Here is an 11,034-nt window from a genome sequence, read left to right on the forward strand (position 1 = left end):
TTTAGGGGGGGAAGAAGCAGCATTTGATGCATTTGGGGGTTTCATTTTGACATCTCTGCAGCTGAAGAGGAGCAGGGGGAGTGCAGGATGCTGCCTCCTGCCGCCCTGAGCCTTCCCATCCATGGGGAAAGGGGGTCTGGTGCTGCCCCACGGAGAGTCCCCAGCATCTGACACCAAAGGGAATGTGGGAAGGGGTCAGGGAAATGGATATTGTGAAATGGCACAGGATCCTTGAGCACCAAGACTCTGCTCCAGCACCCTGCCAAGAGCCCAGCCTGCCCCTGTCCCCCATTAATCACCCCAGAATACAGCACTTGCAGCAGATCAGTGGGTGAAATCAGTGCAATAGTGACAGGATGAGGAGGGAAGCAGCATGGGGAAGGTTTAACTGCCATGGCTGTGCCCGGCTTCTGCAGCCAGGCCCTCCGTTGGCAGCATCTCCCGAGGAGGAGCATCACCCATAGGTGCCCTGGTGCACAGCCTGGCTGAGGGACACTGAGGGAATCAGTGACAGGGGTGCTGCAACTGAACTCAAACCACCCATTGCCATGGCCATAAAGCCACAGGAGCAGCCGGGTGGCTCCAGGGATGGGGTAGAGAACGCACTGGATGGGGCCATGGTACCCAGGCAGCAGCGAGGCAGCGGCACCAGGAGGACTGTGGTGCCACCACATCAGTTGTTTATTACAGAGCTCTTCCTTTGCTGTTGTGTTTTTCCCAAGAGGTGAGCTCAATTCATCCTGACATCGGTTCTCAGCACACGTTTGCCCAGCGGCTGCTTACAGGGATGCGCTGACAAACAACACGATGCAGCAGGACACCCTGTGCCTGTGCCACAGGGGGCTGGCAGGCACCAAAACAGGCTCAGCACATCATTCCCAACCCTGTGCCACCTCCGGGATGGCTACTGCACATGGACCTGGCTGGCCATGGGATCCAAGGCATCTGGGTGTTCAGCACCAGCCCTGCTCTCTGAGGATGTTCTCTCAGTCTCAAATCGGTCCCAGTGCTCGTGCTGACGGGTGTCAAATCAATCCCTGCAGCACGGATGCCAAGTTAAAATGATAAACCCAGAGGAGAGCAGCCACCCATCTGCCACAACTGCAACTTTCAGCTGGATCTCCAGAAACACTTCAAGAGAGAGAAAATAAACCCCCCTCCTCTTCCACAGGCACAGAAAGCATTCACAAGATGAGGTGCAAAATTCCTCTTTGACTTCAAATGCGTTTCTCCTGCCTGGTTACACCCGATCCTGGCACAACCCATTGGAAAGCCAACAGGAGCACAGCTCAGCACTGCTCTGCTGCCAGATGACAGCATCCCGCTGCCTGGGGTGCAGGATGCTGTGCTGGGGAGCCTTGGGGTTGTCAGAGGGATGCTGAAAACACGGTACTCACCCCTCTGCATGCAGGGAGGAGGGATGGAGAGGGAGGAAGGGAAGGATAATGCTTATGCTGCAGCAAAGGGAGATTGTGTGGTTGGTAACAGCATCCACTTATGCCAGGCTGGGTTACATCCCTCTGCCAAGATCCCACAGTGCCATCCCCCCCGGCATCAGCAGGATGCAGCCAAGCTCCCAGTGAAGCTGGCTGAGACCCTTGGTCCAGCCTAGGTTTTGCTTGGAAAGCTCAGGGCAAACCCTCCCTCCCCAAACACTGCTCAAAGGGAGGGTTTAGGGGTTATTGCTTGTGCTGTTACTGAAACTTTACGCAAGCAAAGGCAGCTCCAAGCACCCCAGCATCAGCACCCTCCTAAAACAGTGCATCAAACCCCATCCTGGTGTGGATGCAGGCACTGGCCTGTTACAAACAAAACAAGACTTAGAAATGTGCTTTCTCAAGCTGAGCTGGGTTTCTGCACCCTTGGCAAAGCCAGGATGAGCTGTTTAGCCCTTTGGAAGCTCTCAGGCTGAGCCGTGTGGCACGTTTTCATCAGCTGTGGTGACCAGCAGGGGTTCTGCACGCACTACAACTTAACATACGTTACAATCCACCCTGTAATGGAAAAACACCGTGGCTGCTGTGACTGGTAACACTTTCAGAAGCACTTGACTCCCAAGTCATCCAGGTGCTTTTGACAGTGTTATCCTGGGTTGCTATAGGAACTCTGTTTTCCCATCTGACTTCTCCATTAACGCTGGGATTTATAGTTAATTTGTTTTCCTTTTCCTTGGTGAGAAAAGGCGAGGAGCAAACGTGTGTGCGCAGGGGGAGATGTTCATCAGTGGGTACCTCTTGGCCATCCCAAAGCCAGCACTAGGGAGCAGAGCTGGTTCTGCTGAGATGCTGCCAGAGCCATGGTGCAAACACAGCCCAACCATGCAGCCAGGGACAGGCCAGGATGCAGCTGATGCTGAGGGTGGGTTTATTATGGGTGTCTGAGTCCCTTAGGGGCAGAGGGCTCATGGGCAGAGCATCCCACGCAGCTCCTGGAGCGAGGTGACGGGCAGGGAGCAGGTGAAGTTGCTGCAGACGTAGGCGGTGGCTTTCCCATCTTTCCTCTCCAGGGATGCAAGGAAAGGCAACTGGCGGTAGAGGAACCCAGCGCTGTCTCCATCTGCCAGCATCAGCACCTGCCCGAGAAGGAGCTGTGAGAGCACAGGCAGCACTCCCCATGCACTCATCCATTGAAGGGATAGGGACAGGGAGCCGAGGGGACACAGCCAGCCCTCTGCCAGGGTCCCACAGTGGCAACGTCCCCATCACACCTGCACTGGAAGGAGTGCAAGGTCCATAGCATCCCCAGCAGCTTTGCCTCCCTTTTCTGGCAGGGACCAACACCCAGTGTCCCAGAGCCAATCAGCTCCCTGCGGATACCCACCCAACCTAAAGGCAGCTCCAATGCCAGTATCAGCATCACCCCATCCCACTGCACAGCCCTTCAGCTGCTTCCCAAGAAGCTCAGACACAGGCGAGCAATGGGCTGGGGGCTCTCCCAGCTGACAGAGCAGCACAGCCAGGGTGATGTGATAATTAGCTTTTCTGAAAGGGAAAATGTTTGTTAAAGCCTCAGGGCCTGTGGCTCATCAGGGAAAGGCCAGGAGCCAGCCGGGAGCCTGAGGCCCACACAAATGCAAAGGGTGAGCAAAACACCAGCCATTCCCAAAGTCCAAGGCACAGCGGCAACATCCCACTGTTGGAGTATATGGCTCTCTCTCATTTGCCCCAGCTCTACCATATGCACCCACTGCGGTGCCCACCGAGCACTGACACACTTGCCACATGTTCATGCTGCTGCCATCAAGGGATACTGATACTAAGCACTGCCACCCGCAGCATACACATCTCCCACCCCGGCATGCAGCATCCTCTGCCGCTGGACCAGGAGCAAACACAAAGCCGGGAAAGACACCCAACAGGGATGACACCCAGCAGGAACACTGTGCAGCCTCACCCGGGCCTGGCAGGGGCTGCTACATGGGGTCACCATGTCCCCAAATCCTTGTCCTGGATAATGGCTGCTGCAGCCCCATCCTGTCCCCCATCACCTCTCATCACTGCTCAGCCTCTGCCTTGATGCAGTGCTGGCTCAGCCGGTCTCCCTGCCTGCCCCTCCTGTTCTTCCCGCAGCCTCCTCCCCGCTCTCCTTTGTCTGGAATTAATTCCAGGAGTGATTAATTACCAATTCATGTCCAATCTGAAATTCATTATTCATTTTTCTCACAAGCTCCCTAAGGTCCTCTTGCGGGGCCAGGATGAAGGCAAGCACAGGCTAGTGCTCTGCAGCTGAGGAGATAATGGGATCCTCCATAATTACCCTAAAGACCATTAACAGGGCAGGGATCTATACCAAGGAGCAGAGATCCAATCCCCTCTGCTCCCAGCACCAGGATCCCCAGGGAAGCAACCACTGGCATCACCCTAGAGCATTAACAGCCCCATAGCAGTTGCCTGTGGCAAAGGGCTGCTCCGGTTACAGGGTCCATTGAAACCTGTGACCTCAATGTCATTTTATCATTACAGCAAGAATTTCAATGTGAGGTTTATAAGGAATTAATTACTGGAATGACCTAATTAATTGTGTTCCTGCAGACGAGCTTAGCCCCCAGCACCCTGCCAACACCAAGGGAGCACTGGTGGCAGGGGACACAGCTGTGATGTTTTCCCAGCTCCTTGACAAAGTTGATTCCCAAAGCTGCTGTGTCCCTGGAATTGACCCAGGGCTGCCCAGCCTCAGGTAGCTCCTTGGGGTGGGGAAGGAGAGATGAGGGGAGGCTGAAGGTGGGTAGGAAAAGGAGTGGCTGTATCTCCATGCGATGCAGCATGGAAAGAGGGATGACTGTTGGGAAGCGGCAGGATAGGGATGCTGGGCTCAGGCTGAGCTGTGTAAACAGCCAGCAGTGACAGCAGCCACTGCTGCAACCACTCCCTGGGCTGGGCTGCCAGTGGTTTGTGCCAGGGAGAGGGGTGCAGGGGCTCAGCCATGGCTCTGCTGGCTGTGCTTATGGATATGGAAAGGACAGGATGCTTCCCAAAAGGGAGGCAGGACAGAGAAAGAGGAGGATGGGTGCTATTGCACTGGGAGAAAGGATGCAGACAGCAGCAGGGAATGCAATGACAGCTGTGCAGGATGTGGCTGTGCAGGGAGTAGGGAGGGCTGGCACCTCTACCTTGGTTGGGCTGAAGACAGAGTGGACACAGCGCAGCATCTCTTTGGTGTCTTCTCCTTGTGGGTCCCCACAGATAACAACCTGTCCAGGGAGAGCATGGATGGCAGGAGGGAGAAATCAGAGCTGTGACTGCACCCACACCACCCAGGTCATGGAAGGGACACTGAAGCCCCAGCCTGTACCTGTTTGATGGTGTGATGGAAGACAGCGGTGGCCCGGGCCATCTCTGGCAGGATTATTGGGATCTTCTGCAGCCTCTCTGAGTAGGCAGCCAAGATCTGCCTGGCTTTTTCCACCCAGTCTGTCTGGCCCGAGTAACAAGCTGCTCGGAGCAGGTTTGTGACAGTGACAGAGTTGGGAGTGGGCTCTGCTCCATCTTGATCTGCAGGGAACAATATCTCCTCCATCAGCCCAATGCCTCAGCACCCCATGGCTTAGTCCTCCAGCCAGGCATCACCCCTGCCCCACAGCACAACCCACGGCATGGCCATGTCCCCAGGCTCACCATCCTTCAGGCGCAGGAGCAGGGAGGGATCACCAGCCTCACTGGAGAAATATGCAAAGCCTTTGGGGTCCCAGAAGAGCTTGTCTTGCATGTGCTGGAGCTGCAGGGCCCACTCCAGCCAGCCCTGATCCAGTGAGGCTTCATACAGGTCAAAGAGAGCCTGGATGACGAAGACATAATCCTCCAGGAAACCCTGGATGGGCACAGCACTGCAATGGCAGGGGAGGAGCATGAGGGTCTCTACACTGGCCAAGTGGGAGCTGTTCTCCAGCCCAGCAAAGCCCTATGTACTGGTCTCTGCCAGCCAAGGAGAGCTCAGCCTAAGATAAGTGGTGGCTGTGCCATCACATGGCTGAGCCTGGAGTTTCTATACAGTCAGGGGAAGGTTCATGCCAAGATGAGGAACGGGAAAGGATTTGACCTTCATTCCTCTGCACCGGGTGAAGGGCACTAATCCATCCCAAACTGGATGCAGCTCTGCACCAAACAGCCTCCCTCCCTCCGCATTCAGTGCTGCCTAGAGGAGAGGAGGACGGGGCCTGCAGAGGGCAGGGGGTGCCAGTGGGGCTGCAGACACCCTGTACCACCGCTCACCTCTGCTCCACCGCGTGGTCCTTGCCCCGGTAGCAGCTCCGCAGCAGCCTCCCGCTGCTGGGGTCGAAAAGGTGCCTCCGCAGGAAGGCGGCTGCCTGCACAGCCCGGCTCACGTACTCCTGCCTGCCCAGGGCTACCCCGGCCTGGGCAAAGCCTGAGATCATCAGCCCTGCACAGGGACAGGGACAGGCTCAGGCACAAGGAAGTGGTGTGGATGTCACTGTCTCTGAAGGATGCTCAATGTGAAGCTCACCCTCCCTGATGTTCTTTTCCTCCCATCAGCTCTTTCCTCTAAGCCACCTACCGTGACCTAAGAGCAGGGCAGAGCGTTGCACAGCCAGCAAGAGCTAAACCTTCACTTGTAGGCAGAAATGGGGCTTAAGAGAGTCTTTCTGTTTGCAGGACATGGTCTAACTCACGCCAACTCCAAATCCAGCTATCCAAGCATTCACCGCTGGGAACACTGCCTGGGGTACTGCATTATTACCTGCTGCAGGACACCCGGACACAGAGGTATGGTCCCGCTGCTAAAGCACCAGTGAGATGGGCTTTGCACCCTGCCGGGGTCCTGAATCCCCACCTCCATCCCATTCCCCAGACCCACACCGGGAAGCTGAGCCATGGGAAGTGTTTTGCTGCTCTCTGCTGGCAACAGGGGAAGAAAATAAAGCCAGAGCAGCACCCTGACACTCGGCAGCCCCATGGCCTTCAGGTCTGCTTCCTCCCAGCGCTCTCGCATTCCGCATCCCAGCCCACCCATCACCTCCGTGTCCCCTTCCCATCAGGACCCGTTGCTACAAGCCCCCAGTAACGTGCTGGCCCCTGCAGCCCGGAGCCATCTCTCACCGTTCCACGCCGCCAGCATCTTGGAGTCCAAGTGTGGCCGCGGGCGCTGTGCCCGGGCAGCAGCCAGCCTCTGCCGGCCCTCCTGCAGCACTGCACCCAGCCGCTGCGGCTCCAGCCCGAACCGGGCTGCTGTCAGCTCCGGGGAGCCCCGCACAATGAGGACGTTCTTGCCCTTCAGCTCCTGGTGGGGGTCCTGGAAGGAGAGCCCCGTTCTATAAACACCACCGGGATGAGGGGGGTTGGACCCTGCGCACATTGGGGATGCTCTGCCATTCCCCCATGCTCTCACCTTCATGGGATCCACGTTGCCAGTCTCCTTCACTTCATAGTGGTGCATGAAGACATCTCCCAGGGTTGTCCCCTCTGTGGCTCCCTCGACAGGGTCAGGAAGGAGAGCCCGGATTTCCTCAGCTGCCCACACACAGAAAGCTCCTTCTCGCTTCTCTCTGGATTCAGTGCTCGGGTGGGAATCTGCATCTTCTGCGCTGTAGAAACCTCCTGACTGGGAAAAGAGCAACAGAGAAACCTTCCAGTTACAGCCAGGGCTCCATCACTGCTGGGCTGGCAGCCCAGAGTGAGACACAGCAATGCCCCAGACTGAGCTCAGCTGGGAAGGGAGGCAGGGAGGTAAAAGGAACCCCAAGCCACGTCCCAGGGCAGGGTAAGCAGCTCCCTTTGGCCCAGCTTGGGGAACAACTTACCTGGTCACTCAGGTCCCGTGAGACATAGAGCAGAATGTCCTGGGCAACATCGGCGAAGAATTCATCACCAGAGATCTGCAGGGTGGACATCAGTGTTACAAGGACAAGGGGGCAGGCAAGAGACACAGCAAGAGTGGAGACCGAGATTCAAAGGAGAGGAAACACATTTGGAAGTCCAGGGATTTTAAATGTGGGATGGACTCGGAGTAAGATCTCTGATGGGAATCTATGGGCACTGGAGAGCAACCCTGAGTTACACCAAAGAGGCAGGAGCACGTGTTTGCTGACTTGCAGGCCAGTCAAAAGGCTGTTGCCTCCCATTACAGGCAAAACCCTTGGGCTGTACCATCACGGGTTTGTGCTCCATCTCTGGATGAACAGCAGTAGATGAACGGGAGTATGGGTCTGCTCCAAGCCCATGGGATGAGCATTATCTTGGGGAACAGGCTTTGAAGCTGCTCCTCAAACCAAGCCAGCCTTCCCAGGCAGCATTCAAGTGAGATCCACAGCAGAGGGTGCCACAGCCATACCTGAAACGCTCTGCTATATGCAGCTGCCAACTGCCCCTGGTCATACAGCATCTTCTCAAAGTGAGGGACGTGCCAGTGCTGGTCAGTGGAGTAGCGATGAAAGCCCTGCAAAGGCCAAGAGCACACGTCCCATCCCACACCTCCTGGGCATGCCAAGGCTTTAACCCCATGGCTTTCCTCCTACCTGACCGATGTGGTCATGGATGCCCCCATGGGCCATCATCTTGAGAGTATGCAGAGCCATCTGCAGAGCACGGGCACCCTGTGGGGTTGTTCCATGCAGGGCCCAGTACGTGAAGAGGAAATTCAAATTCACTGAAATACAGGGAGAAAATGGGAGGCTATAGGGTAGGCTCTGCCCCACAGCGCTGCCTGCCCCACAGCAGGGCTCAGCACCAGTGACTGACCTGGGGTGGGGAACTTGGGGGATTTGGAAAAGCCGCCGTATTCCTCATCATAGGAGTTGGAGAGCTGCTGGAAACAAGTGGCCATCACCATTTCAGATGGGGGGGGTGACTCCTGGCCCTGCACACGGATCTCAGTAGTGTGTAGCAATGCTTCCAGGATCCTCTGGCTGTTCTGCAACAGGGCATCTTTGTCCTCCTTCCACTAAGATGCAGAGTGAGAAAGTCAGCTCTTCCGTATCTTGTCTGCATCCTGCCTTGCATCAATCCAAACTGCACCTTCAGTTCAAATCCACCTCTAAGCCAGCCAAAGCTCTGACACGGGCCACTGCTTCTCATGACTGTATCTCAACAGTCACCCATCAAGCCACAGTTTGCCTGTGGTCCCTTTGGTTGAGCACTGCCTGCTCCACCATTCCTGCCCCATACCTGCTCTGCAATTCGGAGCAGCACAGTCCGAAAGCCAACACGATGAACTCCATCCTCAGGGGGAAAGTACGTCCCCCCTACGAAGGGCTTGAGGTCTGGAGTCAGCCAGACACTCATGGGCCAGCCACCTCCACCACTGGTTGCCTGAGAGACAAATCACAGGGGCACCAAGGTCACGCAAGAGGCACTTTCTGCTCCTTAACATCAAGGTGTCTCACTTGAGCACAGACACACACTTCCCTCCACCCCTGTGGTCATGCATGGCCCCATAGAGACCACCCCATACAGCAGACCTATATATCAGACCACCCCACATACTGGCTCTTCTTGCCTGAGGAACGTGACCATGAACCTCAACTTGACAGAGAAAGTCCAATCCCTGCCCACGTTTCCTCACCTGCACAAAGGTCATGTACACTTTGTCCACATCTGGCCGCTCCTCACGATCCACTTTGATGCACACAAAGTTCTTGTTCATAATCTCCCCGATCTCCTCGTTCTTGAAGGACTCCTCTTCCATCACATGGCACCAGTGGCAGGTGGAGTAACCGACTGAAAGCAAGCTCAGGTGAGCGAGGAAAGACCCTTGGCAGGGAGCAGGACACACTAAGGGGAGATCTCCCAGCCGTGGGGAACCCTGCTATGGGCAACATCTGCTGCCCCCATAGAGAAGAGATGGAGGAGAAGGGTCTCCTGCAAGCATGGCCACTTGCAGGGCCTCCTGGGCTCTCCAGGCTCTTGCTCCTACAATCTGGACAATGACTCTGGTCCTAACAACACGCATGGGAGCATGAAATATGTTTTATTTCTGGTTACCTGACAGGAATATCAGCTTGTTTTCCTGCTTTGCTTTATCGAAGGCTTCCTGACCCCAAGGGTACCTGCAGAGGGAAGACAAGACAGGAGCTTCAGGGGTTATAGCTGCCAGGACCTGGGCTCCTCTAAAGCTTCCCAAGAAGCTGCTGCCTGGTGGAGAGCAGCCAGGACTGCCAGAGCATGAATGGCTCAGGAGCATGGACTCAGAGCCCATCGGGAGCTGCGCAGGAGGCCAGGCTGCTTCGCCTGCCATCACTTCCACAGCACCAAGTCCCTCAGCCCCATGGATGCAAGGAGAAGAAGGAGAAAGGCACGAGCCTGCTCTTACCAGTCCACGGGGTTGTGAGCGTGCTGCAGGAGGTACGGGGACTTCTCGTTAATGAGGCGGTTGGTGTGACGAGGGATGCTGGGGGGGGGCGTTGCGCCCCCCGTGGCCATGGTCAGGCTCCCCGTTAGAAACGTGAACCTGTGACACCAAACGGGATCATTTCCTTGCTCACAGCAAAGCACAGCCCTGCAGAGAGCTGCGATGCCCCAGAGCAGCACCACCTCCACCCGGCTCCATGCTATTCACTCCCTGTGCCAGCGGAACCACTGTCAGCCCCAGGGCTGGGTGGCTCTGCTGGGGTTCAGCAGGTCCAGCACCCTACAAAGTCTTCCCTACCTGTGTGATGCTCAGGTGAGGTTGCTCTCCAGCCCAGGGCCTGGGATCCCCTGGGATCCCTCCCTTCCAGCCCCCTGCCAGTGCCCTTTGGGGGCCACCCTACAGCCATGGGTACAGGCACAGCATCCGCAGAGAGGAAAATCTCCTCCCGTGGGTACAGGGGTAGGGGCAGGGCAGCACCAGCTCCCCATGGCAAGGGAGGGACAGGAGGGGACAAGGGAGATCCTCCTGCTGCTGGGCAGGACGCAGAGCTGTGTGCAGGCAGTAAGTCAATGCATGGTCATGCAGGGGATGCACGGAGGTTTGCTGAGCTCCAGGGGAGATTTCAGGGAATACAGGAGGGTGCAGGGATGATTTCGGGAGGATGCAGAGGGACGCAGGGAGGATGTTCGGGAATACCGGAGGGGTGTGTGTGGAAAGGTTTCAGGAGGGCGCAGCGGGGCTCAGGGCAGCTGCAGCAGGGGCACGGGAGCATTGAGGGGGATGCGGGAGGCGCGGGGAGGACTTCGGGGGGGGGGGGGCGCAGCTGCGGGAGGGCTCCCGGTGCCCCCGCACCGCCCCCGGGGCCGGCCCCGCCGCTCCCACCGCCCCCCCCCCCCCCCCGCCCCCGGTACCTGCGGCCCAGGCGCAGCGGCGCCGCGAACATGGCGGCGGGGCGGAGCTGCCGCCGCCACCGTCACCGGCCCGCCCCGTCCGGTCCCCGCCCATCCCGGGTCCTGCATCCCGGGTCCTGCATCCCGGGTCCCGCATCCCTGATCCCGATCCTGCTCATCGCATCCCGCACACCGCATCGGTCCGAACTTTTATTGTCTCACAGGCAGTCCCGAGCCACCGGCGCTCCCACAGCCCCCCCGTCCCGTCCCGTCCCGGAGCAGGGCCCAGCAACGTGAGGGAGGCCGCTGCCCTCCCCGCAGCTCCTTCTGGGAGGGGGCATGG

General features: G+C 57.5%; 1 protein-coding gene across 2 annotated transcripts; it reads right to left on the reverse strand.

The window, feature by feature from the left end:
• Positions 1-2,341: 2,341 nt before the first annotated feature.
• SPATA20 (spermatogenesis associated 20) lies at positions 2,342-10,762 on the reverse strand. 2 transcript variants are annotated; one of them, XM_034067484.1, is made up of 16 exons: positions 10,713-10,762; positions 9,763-9,900; positions 9,435-9,499; positions 9,016-9,170; positions 8,619-8,762; positions 8,193-8,394; positions 7,970-8,100; positions 7,786-7,890; positions 7,256-7,330; positions 6,844-7,056; positions 6,555-6,747; positions 5,709-5,877; positions 5,115-5,323; positions 4,792-4,991; positions 4,610-4,690; positions 2,342-2,572 (listed from the first exon to the last, which is right to left on the reverse strand). In XM_034067484.1, exons 1-16 carry the CDS (start codon positions 10,742-10,744, stop codon positions 2,402-2,404), a joined length of 2,283 nt encoding a protein of 760 aa, XP_033923375.1. In that variant the 5' UTR covers positions 10,745-10,762; the 3' UTR covers positions 2,342-2,401. The 2 variants fall into 2 exon arrangements, with proteins under 2 accessions (XP_033923375.1, XP_005144386.3); XM_005144329.3 differs by lacking the exon at positions 10,713-10,762 and adding an exon at positions 10,099-10,569.
• Positions 10,763-11,034: the final 272 nt, after the last annotated feature.

Source organism: Melopsittacus undulatus, chromosome 11 (genome assembly GCF_012275295.1).
Source record: "Melopsittacus undulatus isolate bMelUnd1 chromosome 11, bMelUnd1.mat.Z, whole genome shotgun sequence".
In the NCBI taxonomy this organism is placed as follows: Eukaryota; Metazoa; Chordata; class Aves; order Psittaciformes; family Psittaculidae; genus Melopsittacus; species Melopsittacus undulatus.